At 39.1% G+C, this 18,537-nt stretch overlaps 1 protein-coding gene across 2 annotated transcripts; it reads left to right on the forward strand.

The window, feature by feature from the left end:
* Positions 1 to 1,710: 1,710 nt before the first annotated feature.
* SMIM38 (small integral membrane protein 38) lies at positions 1,711 to 11,446 on the forward strand. Of its 2 annotated transcripts, XM_031050351.2 has the most exons (3): positions 1,711 to 1,843; positions 5,756 to 5,787; positions 8,556 to 11,446. In XM_031050351.2, the coding sequence occupies exon 3, from the start codon at positions 9,741 to 9,743 to the stop codon at positions 9,981 to 9,983; it is 243 nt and encodes an 80-aa protein (XP_030906211.1). In that variant the 5' UTR covers positions 1,711 to 1,843; positions 5,756 to 5,787; positions 8,556 to 9,740; the 3' UTR covers positions 9,984 to 11,446. The 2 variants fall into 2 exon arrangements, with proteins under 2 accessions (XP_030906211.1, XP_030906212.1); XM_031050352.2 differs by lacking the exon at positions 1,711 to 1,843 and having other exon boundaries at positions 5,749 to 5,787.
* Positions 11,447 to 18,537: the final 7,091 nt, after the last annotated feature.

Genomic DNA, 18,537 nt, shown 5'->3' on the forward strand with positions numbered 1-18,537 from the left:
TGAAAGGTCTCATGGTCTTACAGATTTTCTTTATGCTTATTTTGGCCTATTTGCAACCCAAATACATCATCACGCTAGAAGACGGCTCTCTAAGGCTTTTGGATCAATTAAAGGTAGCCCTATTCATTGCCAGGACAAACCTTTGCCTATTAACTCTTTCAAAGGGCATTTGTCATTGCAAATAGTTGTGAATGCCGTCTGGGATCGTTGATTAAAAAAAGGTATTGTTTTAAGGCTGCTGAATATCTTAAGTAGTTGTAATCAGAATGTAGCTTGTGTCTGTGAAGTGATACAGTTCCCTTTCACCTACTTGCTTTATTTTCTGTGGTTTTTAAAAGAAGAAACCCCAAAATGTCCAATGTAATCCAAACATCCTGAGTTTAGGGTACAAAAGCAGTGGACTTGCTGATCAAGCTATAATTTATGACATGGTTTTGGTGAGCCAAAGATTTCATGGGGTAACCCAGAACATGGTCAGCCAAGAGTGAGGAAGTGGGGCAGTTCTGCTCATTGTCAGTGAGCATCCTCCTTTCGTCCCTCACAAATCCAGTGTCTATAGCCTGGAAATGCAGAAATCCACCCCAGTTCTCCAAGCACTTGCATGTGTGCTTATGTTGAGCGCATGAATTGTCAATTAATGCAGGTTTATACAGCACTGTTTGGCACATCAAGGTAGAACAGGGTAATGTCTTTTAGACTATTGAAACATATTCTTAGTTCATTTGCCTCTATTGCCATCTCCAGTGATCTGAAGCTATTTATGGATGTATACCAAAGCTCTGGCAAATTTGCCTAGCTGGAAAAATGTCTTTTCTGCTGTTCTGTGGATCAAAACATTTCTTTCAGTAGTTAGTAACATGAATCTGTTTTCTGTTTAAAGAGACTTGAAAATTAGAGTGAATGCTTTTCCTTGGGCTTCATGGAAAATTTTGTTTGTGCTTGTTGCTTTCTTTTTATTTCCTGAGAAAACAAAATAATTTATATTTCCCCCTAAAATATTTCACTCAAATCCAGTGGTTATTTATGTGCCTGTAATAGAGAGAACCCTTCCAGTCACATGCCTTGATGGTGCAGCATCATTTGACCCTCATTTGCTGTAGGTGCATTTTCAGAGAAGGTGATTTGAGGAGTATGTGCTTTTCTTTCCATTTGTGCAATTATCTTCTTACAGAAAGGCAAAAATATCTTACACTAAGTCACAATTGGTAGAAGTGTGTACTTTTGTACTTGAGTAAGACAGTAAATACAGTGATGAGGTACTTTTGACAAAGGCATATAGTGACAGGACAAGGAGGGGAATGGCTTTAACCTGACAGAGGGGAGATTAAGATGAGATCTTAGGCATAAGTTCTTCCCTGTGAGGGTGCTGAGGCACTGGCACAGGTTGCCCAGAGAAGCTGTGGCTGCCCCATCCCTGGCAGTGTTCAAGGCCAGGTTGGACAGAGCTTGGAGCAACCTGGTCCAGTGGAAGGTATCCCTGCCCATGGCAGGGGGTTGGAACTGGGTGAGTTTTAAGGACCCTTCCAACCCAAACCATTCTAGGATTATGATGTATGATAGTAAATAATTTTTAGGTTGTTTCAATATGGGAAAAAGGACGGGACACAAACGATGTCTCAAGAGGAGTCCCCCTTCTCTGGGACAAAAATGTCGTTAGAAAATACCTGACAAACTAACCATGTATATCAAATTGTTTTTGCAGTTTGGTCACCAGGAAAGCAGGGCAGTGCCGTGTCTGGAAACCACCAGATAAATTAACCCTAAACACTCATGCTCAACTTGTGGTTTGCTTGATGAATATTATTACAGGAAGTCCGTGTGAGCACATGCATGGATTTGCAAGGTAAGATGGCAGAGGCATGGACATGCAAGTGGTTTTCAGTCTCTTCCAGTGAATAAGTGTACTAGACAATACATGGCTTGAACTTTAGAATATGTTTATGACTTGCCTGTATGGGGTGGTTGATTTTTTTTTTTGTTTTTTTTTGTTTTTTTTTTTTTTTGTTTTGGTTTTTTGTTTGTTTTTTTCTGAATGTGTCTAGATTCTGCATTAAATAATTTTTTTTTTTTTTTACTAGAACCATAGAATCACAGAATGGTTTGGGTTGGAAGGGACCTTGAAAGCTCATCTAGTCCAACCTTCAAATAGTTGTTTTTTAATTTTTACAGAACTGCTCCAAAAAAAAATAGTTTTGTCTTCAATTTTCTGTATAGATAAAAAGCCCATTGCCATTTCTATTTTGTCAATAAGAAGAACCAGTCTGATAAAGATTAAAATCCCAACTCAAGGAAAAGCAAAAACTGGAGCCCATATTTCAATGTTCTTGTGATTCTGGCACAAACCATTCTGAAATGTTTCTCTGAGATGCTGTCAGTGGCCAGAATAGAATATGCATTTGAGTTGCAGACAGTACCTTCTCTATAGTATTTCTCACTGCACTGTGTGGACATTTTTTTCTCTTGATTCTTAATAAAAAAATGATGCTCAGGCAGGAGAGAGATTTATTTTCATAGTTGGTGATTTAAAATTCAATGGTTTATATACTATGATATCAAAGCTCATTTTGTTGGGGCAATGAATACAGTTCTAATCTGTTTTTTCTTCAGCTTTGTGGATTTTCACTGAACTGTGTAGTGTCTTTTCTTCAGTCAGGTGCCTTGGAAATAAATTTGGAGATATAAATACACACATTACTTGTGTAGCTCTGATGTGCATATGCACCTCTATATAATGGTATTGTGTGTCTCGCATTATATAACATTTTTAGATTTCTGTACAAGTAAGAGATTTATGAAGTGTGACTCATTTTTCCTTCTCCACACTGTTCCAGTGGAAGAGCTCAGCCTGCGATGAGAAAAACTAGTACACGTTATTAAGAATTCTGATAAAGTAGGCTGAATAAATTTGTTTTCTTTGTGAGCCTTAATCCTGTGTTGTATTGGCTTCTTGGACATGGCTAATTTATTTGGAATTCCATTCTGTTCCCGACAGCATTCCTGATTAGCAGTTTGATCACCCGGAGCAAAGTTACATACCAGCTTTCAACTCTTGTAATCTAGCAGTGTAATTTTTTCAAATGGACTCTTTTCTTCCCTTGTTTGCCTCAGCTCCCCTTCTTTTTGTGTGCAAAGAGACTTGAAAAATAACAGGAGGACCTGTTAGGAGAATGAAGAACGTGTTCAAAACACAGTATAGCTTGCTGAATGACTGACTCTTCCCTGGCCACAAAGCCTCTGATGCAAAGTTCAGACTGGAATATGGAAGATTCCAAAATCAGAGGTAGTCAGAGCAGCCTGTGCTTATTGTAAATCTGGTGTTGGGTGGCTATCAAAAAGGAGACTTAAGAAAGCAAACGAGTAAGGAGACAAAGATAAAGCATAAAGCCTAAGCCATGCAATCCCACACCATTTTTTTTAAATTTAATATGATAATAGTAGGTCTGATCATTTGTTACTGTTTGCATGATTTTAACTAAACTTAAGGTTGTTTTTTTAGTTACCCACATACTTAATAAGGACCTTGCTGAATGCAGACATATTTTTTGATCATCTGTCTTCATAGGTTCCAAAAACCTGTTAATTTCCAAGTAGACCTTTATAAGAAATATTTCAAATATACCTTTCAAGAAATGTAATTGCATTTTAAAAGAGAAAAATGAGGTTGGGAGCTGTGTTGGTGCAGCATGTGAAATGTTATCCTTGATAAGTGATAGAAAGTAAACAGGTTGGGGTTTTTTTGAGTTTTGTGGTTGGTGCGATACCAACCTTGAGGCCTTTCCGTGGTCTGTATTTTGCCAGAGCACATTTTGCCTATGATATATAGCTGAAACTTTACCCTTGAACTTGTATTTAATAGTTAAGTTTATCACATGCTGGACCTTGCGTAGAAATGGTGTTCATTTCTGTCAATAGTGGCTTAAGCTGTCAAATCAAATGAAAACTAGAAACACCAAATTTAACTGTAGACCAGAGACAGGTTTTGATCTGATCTCTTCTTAGTAGAACATGGAAGGAGCATTGTCCAAGCGGAGCTTGAGGAGGTGCAGCATTTAGCAGCCTCCTTTCATAAGGCCTTAATCTGCCAAAGACATGTAATTACAGATGAGAGGGAACTGGGTTTTCCATCTTGTGTTTGAGCCCCCAGTCTGGTTCTATACACAGTGAAAAGGAAGCAAGGTTTTTAAAGTCATGAGAGATTTGGGAATAGGCTGAAAATAGGTGGCCACAGCACTTGTCAGAAGACTCAAGCTGTGGTTTTCTGCATGAGTGCCTTGCCTGGATAATGTTTTGAAGAGCTGGATCTGTCTTTCTGGTTTGTTCTGATCTTGAATTTTATGGGTCTGAAAAGCAGCTCTTGGCAAATATTTCATCAGAGCTGGAGCATATTTTCCCATAATTCTAGTTTTGAAAAACTGGCATTTTGGTTGAAATGCTGTTTTGTCAAAAATAATCTTTAGTAGGTTGATGTAAATTCTGTTAATTTAGTGGGAAAAAAAAAAAAAACCCAAAACCCATTGATGAAAGGAGAGCACTGAGAAAGGATGGTTTAGGGCTACATCCGTTATGTCTGATTGCATTCAGTGAGAATTCCTTAATTTCCCAGCAAAAATCCATAGACTCTCTCCAACCAAAAAGTTATGCAGCTGAGTGTGAAGACTTAGCAACTTGTGTTGGTCTCTTACTCCTAAAGAGAGAAATCGATATACTAATTGCCTGATAATAAACTATTCTGAACTTGGAAACATAAATTCTAAATATTTATGCTGTTTTTTCCTGTGAGTGGCTAAATACTTTTGTATTTTTCTGTTTATTCACCATTAGGTGGACTTTTTTTTGATGTTAATACACTTTTTAATTAATCAGTGTGCCTAAATACAATGGCATGCACATAGTCTATTCTGCTACTTGTAGATCATGTTCTGATCCCACTCCTAGTAAGAAATGCCTATCAATTAAAAGGAAGCAAGATCCTGCTGAGCACTGCTGAGCACTGCAGAGGTGTATGGGGGTGGCAACACAGTAACAGTGAAAGTCTCATCAAGTCTTGTTTAAAATACAGATTTCCTCAGGTAATCACTATTAAGACTTGATAAGGTTTTGATCCATTTCCTCCTAGTCCTTTTTTCACTTTTATTATTCTTTCTTCTATGATCTGTGGCTTTTCTTGCCTTTAAATCTCACTTTTGACTGTGAGGCCTTTGAGGATGAGCTAGAGTTTTACAAATGTTTCTGTTTTTATGGACACTAAAGTAATTCTTAAGAGAAGAAATATGTAATAAATGAAGTATTTTATTTCTGTTCTTGTTTTTTCTTGATCATGGCAGTGGGCATCTGGAACTGACTGTAGTGGGAGGAGTATGTTTGCTGGGGATTTTCCAGTAGAAAACCAGTGGGGCAGGTGTTTGCTTTCCTTTCTTTCAATGCAACATTGAATTATCTTGATATGTGCATATTAACACAAGTTATTTGAAACAGCAATTGACTTTGTCAGATTTTATCCTCTAAAGGTAGCAATACGTTGATTTGCCCCCTTTGAAGTGGCATTTTGTTTTCAATGTGACTTAGAATTGCTTGTTCAGGAGCTTTCACATATGTAAACTGTAGCAAGGTGCCTTTTTGTCTCTGATAACTATAGGAGACACGTGATTCTGAGAGATAAGTGCTGGTCTTGAGTTTTGCTCTTTTTCTTAGCAGTGAACTGAGAACTTTGGTAGCCATTCCAACACCTGCAACTCTTTGTGATTTTCTTTTGTAGATATCCTGACTTCTGAATGTGGGGTAAAACCAGTAAGTCAAATAGCCTATTTTTTACCTCTAACATATAATAATGCTTTGGGATATATTTTAACTGATGATAAGAGTGGGTGTTTTGTGATTGTTGTCTGCTTTGTTGCTTGTAAATTCACTTGATAATTTTAAGATTTTAGGAATGGAGTGATATTTTAGGAGACGGACTGCTTTATAGTTGTAACTGGAAAATAAGATGTGAAATGGGTTGCCTTACATTTTAAAGGTCAGCAAGAATGCATAATATCTTCTTTTTTTACCCTTTACTGGGCACTGATTACCAGGACAATTATGTGATAATTTAAAAGCAAAATATGGAATCTGTCTCAGACATAGTTTCAAATAAAATAATTTTAATAAACATTTATAGCAGAAGTAATAGTGTTGGTTACGCAATGAAAACATATGTTAGTAATAAAATATCACCCATCAGGAATACTGTTCTATCGTGCCATTGTTCTCTAGAGGTATGATTAGTTGCAAAACGATTGTAGCAAAATAAACTCTGAACAGAGAGGATGCTTTTATGTGTGAGACAGCATTCAGTCTTCAAAAAGGCAAATCATAAAAAGCAGTGCCAGATATTAGGAACATTTGTTGTGTGAAAAAGTAAATTTTGGAAAATCCAAATAATAATTATCAGCATCTGGGCTTTCATAGTGCTCTTCCTCACTCACTGTCAAGCTACTTCACAAAAGAGGGAAGAACAACTCTCCATATTAAGCCTCATTTTTTAAACTAGACACCCAGTGTTTTCATCTGGCATGTAGATTCATCTAACTTATGCTGTGCTGCTCATTTTCTGTGTGAGGAAGTCTGTCCTCAGAAGTGAAATTTAAGCAGGAAAGCACTCTCCTTCCATCTTCAGCAACTGAAATGCAGTATTCCTTTGTGTGAATAAATGGAGTACCTACGAAGAGTGCCAAGTTGACAGCCGTGGCATGTGGAGCCATAAACCTGCTATTGAGCAGGCAGCCGTCGTGGAAGCTTACCCAGCTTTGTCAGCCTCTCCCAAGCAGAGCCAAGCGCCAGGTGTGAGGGTTGTGTGTTTTCTGTTCTGGCTTTGACACCTCTTGGGCAGTGTTGGAGGTGGCATAGCTGAGAACCAGTTGTGAGCCAGAGAGGAGGCACCTGTTCACTTGGAACTGGAGTGAACCCCGAATTCATACTTCATGTGCCCTTAAATAACCACCAGGCTTCTCACTGCCAGCAGATTTAGCTGAAGCTGATGGCCAAGACATAAGGTGTGCTGAGTTACCTGACAGTCCCATTGGACTGTCACTGGCTGTGCCAGGGGAAGTTGTTGTGCCAGGGGAGGTTTAGGCTGGGTATTAGGAACAATTTCTTCACAGAGAAGGTGTTCAGGCATTGGAATAGGCTGCCCAAGGCAGTGGTGGAGTCACTGTCCCTGAAGGTGTTAACACACCATGTAGACAAGGCCCTCAGTGATGTGGTTTAGTGGTGGACTTGGCAGTCCTGGAGTAAAGGTTGGCCTTGATGATCTTAAAGGTCTTTTCCAACCTGTCTGATTCTATGATAATATTGAAAATGGTAAAATTCCGTTGGTGGTTGTCAGTGATGCTGCTTGAGAGTGGACAGCAGGACAGCACCAGGGTAAAGGAAGATGGTTGTCACAAAAGATGCACTGTCAGGTATAGCAATTGCATCCATCCAGAGGAGACAGGCACACAGGTGTGTGCTTTCCTAAAAAAGGCAGATCTCATTGCCTCAACCAAGAAATTACAGCTACAGAATTAGCCAGTTGCCCAAGTGAGTATGTACAGTAAAACCCCTGGCTATGGCATCACAGTGGTTGTAGTGTAGCAGATAAAGCGACCAAACAATTTGTCAGTGTTTTTGCTTCTTAAATCCCTTTCAGATGAAATGAAGATTTAATTTCTTCTCATCTGTGTGGATATAAGTTTCTTAAAAAAGCAGGTTAGAGAAACAGCTGTCAGGAATGGCATAGTTGAACTTGCTTCAGGGCAAGCTGATAGACCTTTGGGTCCCTTACATCCTTTTTCGTGTAACTGGAGGTGGCCCTAGTAACATCTCTGTGTAAATGTTTGTTCTCTCCTGCCTGCTGCATTTTTTCAGCAACATCTTTGCTAGTTGAAAGCAGTAGTCCCTTTAAACTCAACATATTTTGAAGTCTGTAGGTATAAAAAGACACTCATTGTTCAGCGCACGTCCACAAAGATTCCTTCTTAATCCCGATTGTGTGTCCTCATCCCTTGGTTGAGCCTTCCCATGCAGAAGAATTTGAGTTTATTCACATTCTTTAATAAATGCACGTAGGGTAATACATTGCACTTTCTTTTTAAGCAATCTGATCAGTTGTGACACTTTCCAGCTCCATTAAAAAAATCCCCAAGGTAGTGAAGAGCACCCATTAGTGTGAACAAACTCCTGAGACTCCTCAAAGTATTTGCTTTGCCATGCCATTTAACTGTTTACAATGCGTGGAGCTTTGCTTCTGGCACAGAGTCATAAAAAGGAACAGACTATTAATTTTTATGTATATACATTTATTTTATTTGTGTTGCCCTTGTAGAACATGTTTTAATCTTGTGAAGTTACACAAACAGGACAAATTTGACTAGCAAATGGTACTGTAAGAGAATACTAACACTCAATATTTAGGTATGACATTTTGGTTCAAGGCAGAGTTCTGACAACTGGGGAAGCAGTCCTGACACTGTGCTATTGCGTGGACCTTGTCCAAGTCATTTCACTTAGTGCTCATCTTCACATTTTTGTCTTCACAGCTCCGCTTGCCCAGGTCCAGTTCATGAAGTCCAGGCAAGGTTCAAACATCTATACAAGTTCCTTGGTTTCTTCTTGAGCTGGTTCCTAGAGATGGAACTTATTCTAATAAGGACTTGGCCTCAGCAAGGATCTCCAAGTGTTCCTGTACCTATTCCCTGATTTTAAAGGAAAAAGAATGTAAAATTCACAGAGCTTTTTCTCTGAAAGAGGCTTTAAGTTCTTTTTAGATGGAAAGTGTGGTTTCTGTGGAAAGGAGCTTGCTAGTTGAGTATGTTCTAAAAGATCTTAGCAGTTCTGATAATTACTCATTTCATCAGACCATCTAATTTAAGTGAACTACACTGAGTACTTTCCTATAATGTCTACTTCAAATAATGCTACTTTACACTTGGTAAGCCAAATAAGGAAATAGAACAGAATCTCACAGGAGTTTCTTTTCCTTTTATTTCATATAGCTCAGAGACTTGCTGTAACAAAAGCCTTTCTCTCTATCAAACCTGTTTAACATATTCTACCAAACAAACTATCTCCTAAAGAAAGCAGGAGGATTTTTTTTATGTATGCCTTGCTCCAGCAGTGGCTCTTGAGGACATTTTTGCATTTATCAATCTACTAAATGAGCGATTTTGGACAGCCTCTATGTTCTGATTTGTTTTGTTGTGCTTTTTTTTTATCTCCCCCCTCCCTCCCTTCTTCCCCTTTTAATTTGTCTAGGAAAAAAAAGGCAGCTCCTTCAGTGTTGTTTCCTGCAAAGACCATTCTTCAGAGCTCGTTGGACAGCGCAGGGCTCTTGAAGTGATAGCTAATTGGTGAAAGAAAGGCCCTGATTGTCTTGAGGGAGCTGGAAAGTGCTGCGTGTGCTGCTGAAAGGGACTAGGGAGAAGGTGCCTGGTTTCGCCAAGCAGCTGCTGCTGGAGATGTTTGGAGATTACATCAGCACTGGAAAAAAGGGGCAAAAAAAAAAAAAAGAGAAGAGAGAAGTCCAACTTCACAGAGACTGAGTTTATGGAGGGTTTTTTCTTCCCCTTCCAAAGGTCTTCTGACAATACTGTCATTGTCAATATAAGAGTTGTTAATTCTTTATGAATAGCACACGGGGCCTCTTGACTAAATAGTACGTTACATGTCCCAAATCTGTCAGCTGGACTCTTCTCTCACATGCTAGTGAGATCACTTTGGTTGGAATGCTACAGGAATTGCTGGGCTGGCCGCACAGAACTGAATACTGCATTTATATAATTAGACCTCCCAGATTTTTTTTTTATTTTGCATTACCTCATTATTGTAGCTTAAATATGGAATCAGCCCTTTTGATGATTTTACTGGTTGTCATTATATTAATACGGTTCATTTTGTGGTCCTGTCTTAGTGCTTATATAGATTATAAACTGTCCCGAAGGTTTCCTGACACAAGAAAAGAGGACTAAGAGACTTCAAAAGGCTCGTTGGGATTTCAGTTGACAATGGGGAGAACTGGATAAGGTAAATAGAGCTACAGCAGATTTTACCTTGGGATCTGATGAGAGAGAAATGACCTGTTGAGGCTGCAACAGAAGTGAAAATTCTTCAGAAAGCCGCATGCTGACTGAGGGGAGAAAAATGACAACTGATTGAGTCAAATAACTTCCTATCAAACTCAGGCATGAATTTGTTGTTGGGAACAGACTTGTGGACTTGTGCCAAATAAATGCTCTGGACAAGCTGGAAGGAATCCTATTACTGGGCAGTCCAAGACTGCCAGTGGCCTGGTCTTGATCTGTGGCACATGATGGCGTGCTGCCTGCTGGACTGACTGCTGGTCTGTATGTTGTCAGCTGCACAGCCTGCCTGAATGCAGCAACTGACAGCTCCCGAAGAAAGCTGAAGATCACTGGCCAAACTCAGTACCCAAGTGGCACTGCATGGACTTGCAGGATTGGGTTTTTATCTGACTGGCTTGTTTGTTAAAATTCCTTGTGGTTCCTCCTGGTCAGTTGGATCTGAAGGTGACTGAATATTTTGAACTGACTCTGACCTGCTGAATATTCATGTTTCTTAGCAAGCATTATATCTGAATGCCAGAAGGAGCTGGATACCACTGGAATATCTCTTTCATGTAAAACTTATCTGTGACACAGAGATTGTCTGGCTCTAGCTGTGCTTCAGTAGCAAAGAGAGCACATGACACTATGGCATGCAGTGAGTTTTGGCTCAAAAGTCTTGCAAGTTACCTTAATTTCTAGCCTTTAATAAGGAGCTAAGACACCAAAGGATTTGGCTGCTTTCCCAAGGCCATAATGACTTAAGATATTTTGGTTAGCTTGTCTTGCAAAATGAAAATTCTAAGTGAACTGTCTGCTTTCAAATAGATATTATACTGAGACAAGCATCTGAAAATCTTCCTATATATACAGCTGAACTTTAACATCTGCTTTGAGCTGTATTTTTCTACAGTAGAAGTAGGAAATCTGTATTGCCTTGCATGAGAGATGCAGTGTCCTTGTCCCAGTCACCTTTAAAACATATTAAAAAAATTAAAGAGTCCTTTTTGGGTGGATAATTTTGTGTGTCATCTAAAAGTGAAGGTTGCTACTTCAGAACCTGGCTTCTGTATTTCTTGGTAGCTCACATGATGACATCAGTTTAGTTTGGGTAAAAGCCTATGTTTCTGGCCCATTCATGACTCACATTCCTACAGGCTTGTCTTGTTAGTAACTATTTATCAGCCCTTATCATTTTGTCTTTTGTAGCCTCCTTAAAATTCAGCCCTGAGGACTGTTATGTGTTTAGGCTGTGGAACAGGGTAAATGTCAGGTCAATTGATTTCAGCCTCAGATTTCATTTATGGTGGATGACCAATCTACAAACCAGCCTGTAATGTCTGAAGATGCATGTCATTGATCTGAAATCGAGACAGATGTCAATAAATTAAATATAGATGTAACTAAGCTGCTTGTCTGTTTCTGTGGTTCTTAATTTTAGTGATGATGCTGTCCATTTTTTTTTGTTTCCCAGCATCAGCAGACCACAAAAGAAAGGGAAATGTTGTCTGCTTGATGTGCAGACATACCTCTGATAATAAGTAGCTGGAAAAACAGGTAGAGTGATCCATTTTTCTTCTAAGTTAATCATTGCTATTCTTAGCTGTTTTATGCAAAACAAAGCTTGTACATAAATTGATAGTGTCTTGAAGAAGCAAGTCTTTTAATTCTTTATTTCAATAATGTTGAAATATATTTGACAGTGTTATATATTAAGTATTTAAAAAGGTGAAAGTAATGAGAAATGATAGAGTTGTGGGTTAATGCCTTTAACATCTGGTGATGCACAGAACCGACACTGGTATGGAATTCACAGCTTAGATTTCTTTATCTGCGCAGAGCAGCATCTGAAATTTTCCGTGCAAATCAGAGAGCATGGTCTTGTTATGGACCGTATTCTTATGGAGGCTGAATTTTCATTGCTCTCCATGGCACAGTCAGTAAGGAATGTTTCAGAATGTTGTCATGCCTGAGATGTCTTAACCATTCCCCTTATTGACTATGCGGAAAAAGAGGGTTGTTACTGGGTGAACTTACTGGTTGGTAGACTTGGTGAGTACTAGGTGTTTATTCTGTAGCTGACTCCTATCCCAAAACTCATCCCTGGCCCAACAGGGGGAGCGGTCTGTCAGTGGGCTGGTTCTGTTGGGATTTGTCTCTTTAAATAATTTGATTTGGAGGTTAGGTGAGCTTAGGTGAATTCCACTCTGGTTATTGATTTTGATTATGGATTAGTTGCTTATATTGATTATACAAGATTGGTCTGGGCAATGTTTGGCATAATATTGCTCTACATCCTATACAGGTAAAACTGGCTGCAGCCCTAAGGATTTTATTAGAACACTGAAGTTTTGAAGCCCATTTAATTTAATAAAGAAATACATATTTTGATTAAAGAATTCCCTGGGATCTTGTTGCCTACTAAACTCCTTATGCATCCAAACTAATTTTAATACTTCTGTGGATTCAGATTGGTTTATATTCAGTGCTTCAGGACCTTTTCAACATGGGAGGCTGCCTTTACAAAATTGGGGCTTTCACACCTTCAAGAGTGCAAGTATGAAGGAAGGGATAATTTTATGTTTATTTCCATAGGCATTTGCCCTTTCTCTTCTCATGGAGATAATAAAAATTTAGTCTCTTTAAGTGCTGGTCTGGTGTGATGCGAGTGTCTACTAATATATCCTGGTGTGATCTGATGGAGCACTGTGCTAAGATGCCTGAATTAAGAAAGTGGCACCTCTAGAGCTGAAACAATACAGCTCTATTCCTTCTAGTTCGTGTTAATGTGCCTTGACTAATCTTGGCCCTGAAGCTCTGTCCCTTTGGTATTGTGCCACAGTGCTAAGCCACCACCATGCTTCTGCTGGCATTGCCCTCTAATCAGTACAGGTTGTACTTGTGAACTGCTGCACTGAACTCCCACATCCCTTTTCGATAGCCAAGAATAGAGATGGTTTTAGGAGCATTCCTTAGGGCTTTGCAAACAACTGGAAGGGGCTTCTCTCTGCACCACCACCCAAAAAGCAAAGCTAACTCATCAGGAGTGTGGGGAGCCTCTGGCACTGATAGCATCACAGTATTCCCAGGAGCTGGGGTGCGGAGTCAGAATTCAAACCAGAATTGGTCTGTGGATTTGGAGGGAGCTCATCTGGAGCCAGCTTCTGTTCTGACTTCCACCTAAAGTAGCTACATTTAAGGCTGGAGTTATTTTTCACTGCAGATGGTGTGATTAGTGCTGATTTGTGCTTCCTGAAGTATCCTCTGAGAATTCTTCTGGCATCTGAAATCGTATCTTTATGATTATTAGAAATTTTGTCATGAATGCATTGGGTTTATGCTGTTATACTCTGATTTAACTGTATTTTTCTTTATCCTTCAGGAAAATACAATAAAAAGGTATTAATTTAAATAGCAATTTTTATTTTTTTCATGTAAAATCTAGCTTGTGCCTGTGCTTACAAGTGACTTTCTTTTACTGGGTGGAGTGCAGTAGAAGAAAACATTTTGGAGAATAACTGCTTCATGTTATTTAAGATTCATCCTGAAGCCTGGATTTCAATGGGATTTCAATGGACTTGACTGGAAGTCACATTGGAGTCTTCTAGAATTCATTCCATTTCATTTACTTATTATATTCATTTAGGTACCTGTAAGAAGACACTTACATCCCACTGATTATGTTTACATTTAAGGATGTATTTAAAAATAAGCCTGCGTTTAATGGCATTGTGGACAGTGGGAATGCAGGTTGCAGTGTGGACCCTCCTTTCAAGACATGACACAAAGGTAAGTCTAAAAAATAGAAAAATAATAGCTAAATACTGTGGTGATAATAAAGTCCTTACAAATGTAAAACTAATTGCATTTCATACACATAGATTAAAATCCACTGCATATAAATATATTTTATATGTATTATTAATTTTTATCATTAACATGCTAAACAGTAACCAAATTTACTGTGTAATTTATTGGGAAGAAACCATACTTCCTGCTTTAAGACATTATTCCAAGGAACCTCAAAGATTGGGTTAGATTCTGTTCCCATTTATTGTTGGAAAATCAGATTTTTGTGATTCTGCCAACAGACTTAACTGCAGATTTTGTCTCACACTCTGTTTGATACTGCAGTACTGTCATAACCAACAACAGACATGGACCTGTTGAGGCACTACTAAAAGTAGATATGTAATTACAGAAACTTATGAGCCACTTATGCAATTAAAAAACCTCTCTAATATTCCACTGTTACTCATAAAAATTTTCCTTTGTGTGAAATGATTTCTTGATTTTTTTTCTTATCTTGTAGTCTAGATATGTACAATGCATTTATATTTATACATACAAACCAAGAATAAAACTGATGTATGAATGCAGAACAGTTACTGTGATAATGTAATGATATTTATGTGTAGAGGATTATGCTTTGGTTTGGTTTTAGCCAGTGTTTTAAACAGAAGTATAGGAGTCTTTATGTGAGTACTGTTTCTCATTCTGTGAGTACCTTAGGAAGGTTGTCATGACTTTCATGGCTGAATTTCCTCCTCCAGAAGGTCAGCATTACAATGTGATATTAGGGTCAGTTTATAAATGTAGGGAGTTGATGAATGTTAGCTACACGCACTGAGCAGTAAGTGTGTAGAGATATGTATGTTTGTATGTGTGTGTATGCACATTTATTTTCATGTAGCAGTGTTAATATTTGAATATCTTATGATAACAGCCCTTCTAACTTCACGCTACTCAATCTTGTGTAGTACTGAAAGAAAAATGATGGATTTAGGTGCTTAAGTAACTGAAGTCACAGGATGCCTTTTGCATTTCTGTATGTTAGAACTCTTAATTTATGGTGACAATCTTTGAGCTGTAAAATCTCATTTGATTGTAAACATCCATTATCTCCATACCTGGCAGCGCTCAAGGCCAGGTTGGACAGAGCCTTGAGTGATACGATCTAATGTGAGGCATCTCTGCCGATGGCAGGGGGGTTGGGAATAGATGGTCTCAAGGTCCTTTCCAACCCAAACTATTCTGTGATTCTGTGACTATGATCTGCAAGTGTAATTTCTGTCCAGCATCCTCTAACATGCAAAAATTGGCATTATGGACTGCATTATGATATGGAGAAATAATTGCACATAAGCTCATGGCCTGATGAGCATGTAATTATACTTATTGATTAAAATAATTCTACAGTTTTGTTTTGCAGTGCCATCATAATGGCTTCCTCTTCAACAATTACTGTCAAACCACTTAAGCCAAGTGGCAGGAGGACTCCCTTAAATGTATCTGGCAGGTGGTCTCATTATTTTAGGTAGGTCCATTACAGCAAACTTCAGAGTTGAGAAGCTGAAGAAATAAGGATCTAAACAGCTGGCATCCCAATTGCTTGTTCACCAAGTGTTTATAATGAACTGCCACATCCTAAACAGAGGCTCAGGGGAAATCTTGTAATGAGCTCTACTGCCCCTGTTCATGTTCAATAGCACAGCCCTAGGGAATGGGAAAATGTTGTTAGGATCTGACTTCATGTAGGCATCGAGTTGTTGGACAGTTAAATGGCAGAAATCTTGGCCTGAGTCTGTGCACAGGAACCCAGAGTTACTCCATCAAATACAGTTGGTTTGTGTTTGATTGTCACCAAAGTGGGTGACATTATAGGGCAGGCCTTTGACTCTCACCATAGGCAGGGCTAGTAACAGCATCTATTACTGAGGCTGCCAGGCACTTCCAGCCCTAAAGGCCTATTTTCAGCTCTTCATGACTATCAAAGGAGCTTTTCAAACTAAATTTTTCCATGTTGCATTGGGTGTCTGCCTCAAGCTGAATTCTCTTCAGAAAGTTTCAGCCAGAACAGTTTAATGTCTTCCAAGAGCAAGATTAGAGAAAAATACATTATTTTACCCGTGCTAAAAAAAAATACTGGCAATGTCTTTCTCTGAAAAGATGTAGTTGTCCCATTCTGGGAGATGATTTCCATCCTCCCCTTCTCTGTCAGGGATGTGTAACTCTTGTTCACATGAAGGAAATGATGTAACTACCTCCGTCAGATTCAAGGGAGACAAGTTCAGATCTGATATGAGAAAATGTGGATGAGGAAATTAGCAGGGGGAAAAAAGAAAATATAATGAGGTTTTAGGTGGAGGGGGAGTGAGCCGTGCATAGTTGATTAAAGGCAAGCTGGACTGCACCACATAGAATGACTAATGCTATGAGTGAGCAATAAAGACGGTAGACAGGAGCTGCTGAGTGGTGGTGAGAACTGAGTACTCTTGAGGCAGAGGGACTGGGGCAGAGAAATAATCATGGAATCCCAGACTGGTTTGGGTTGTAAGGGACCTTAAATCTCATCCAGTTCCAACTCCCTGCCATGGTCAGGGACACCTTGCACTACACCAGGTTGCTCCAAACCCTCTTCAACCTGACCTTGGACACTGCCAGGGATGGGGCAACCACAGCTTCTCTGGGCAACCTGTGCCAGTGTCTCACCACCCTCAAAAGAAAGATGTTCTTCCTAATGTCTAATCCAAATATCTCCCTTAATCTCCTCACTGAGATTAAGACAGTGATAGAATTACGGCTTTATGTGCAGTTTTGTTTTGCTCCCTGAATATTACAATACAGTCTTAAACTGCGCTTTTCTCACAGGTTCTTTTGCTTATTTATTGCATAGGATGAAATGTGCTGGGACTGAAGCTTGCAGGAACAATGCTTTGTATAATCCAGAAATGGAAAGATGGGAGTATGAAAGATGAAGCTTTAGGAAGATTGAAGTTTTGAGTGCAGTGATGAGGAAATGAATTCTGTCACTGAGTTCTAAGTGAAAACACTTAGAGATACGTTTTCTTTGCTTTTTGATTGCTTACCTGGAGATTCTGGGTCTAATTTGCTTATGTGCCAAGCACTAGCAGCTGCAGATTGTTGGTTTAACAAATAAACTTTTACCAGTTTAACAAATAAACTAGTACACCAAGAATTCATATTCTGAGAATCTGAAGTGAAACATCAAACATAAGTAGATGCAAAAGGAATAGTTCCTCTGTACTTTAGTTTCTTACTGCAAAATGAGATGATGTGGATATAACAAAAATGTTAATCAACATCTGCCAAACACAAACATTAAAGCAGATTGAGGAGGAAATTATTCTTGCATGGGAGATCAAGCCCTGATAATGAAGAAAGCATAAGAACTCATTAAGCAAGCACTGTCCATCCTGTCCACTGAATGTGGCAGGAATACTTGGGAAAAATAATCTACTGGGCAAATGAGTATGACAAAATGGAGGGAAAGTAAGTTTTCTTTCCCATGTGTCATAGAGAAAATCAATAGGTGTTTCTGTGAGAGCTGCTAGTGGGCTCTTAACATGTCTACTCACAGGATCTGAAAGGCCAGATATGTCTAGTAATACCACTTAGTTTCTAGATCCCGTTCATGCTTGGCTGTGTGATGCATTTGCAGCTTCCAGCACTGAGATACAGGTGGTCTGGGTGTGTGCAGAAAGACAATTTATGTACAGTTTCCTTTTTGGAAAGGCACAGCTGAGTTTGGAGCCTGTGTCTTGTGCTTAAAGGGATGCTTGAATTTAGGATTGGCCTAATGTGACTTAAGAAACTGTTTTCCTAACTACCTCCCCTTTGAGAACTGGCAGCCTTAAAACTCTTCATCAGAGTTTCTAATTGATACTGATGAGGTGGATACTCTCTCTTTTGTTCTTTCAAGAATAATGTTTTCCTTGCCACTAGGTTATAAGCAATGCTAAATAATTCCTGCTGTATTCTGGGAATGATTCTCCTCCCTAGTCTTTGTATTAAAATTCATGGAAGGATTCATCAATGTCTGTCAAAAGTAGGAAATCCATGTGCACCAGAGTGTTGAAAGCTGAGGTGGATATTAAGGAGGCATCACTATATGCTTGTCCTGTTCTTAGTTTCTTCTTAGACATCCTCTGTCAATCATGATTGGGAATGGTGCCGAGTTAGCTGATTCTGCAGGGTTCTTCTCTACTGGTCTAGAACATCTGAAAAATAAGAATCTGTCCCTTATATTGTTTAGAATTTGTCAATGGGACAAATGCTTTCTGAGGGTTGTAAAAAACAGCTTTACTGCCTGTGTCCTTAACAAAGCAAGGTCATGCTCAAAGGATGAGAAGGAAGGTAGCAGTGAGAATTATGAGGTACCTATACCAATCCCAGAGCAGGCACTTCCAGTAGCATACCTCTGTGGCTCTGTTAGTTGATGACCTGACTTTATGGCTGTGCTTTCTGACTCTTTCTTTACTCATGCTTTCTTTGGCACACATCTCAGACTGAGTATAGTGACTTCCAGATTTTTAGTCCCTGCAAAATGTCTCCCACCACACCTACGTTTAAAAAAGGATGCAGGATCCACTTAGCTAATTTGTTTCTAGGTGGTTAAAATATTTGACACGAGCTTCAGACCATGGAGTAGATTTAACAT

This window comes from Melopsittacus undulatus, chromosome 8 (genome assembly GCF_012275295.1).
Source record: "Melopsittacus undulatus isolate bMelUnd1 chromosome 8, bMelUnd1.mat.Z, whole genome shotgun sequence".
In the NCBI taxonomy this organism is placed as follows: domain Eukaryota; kingdom Metazoa; phylum Chordata; class Aves; order Psittaciformes; family Psittaculidae; genus Melopsittacus; species Melopsittacus undulatus.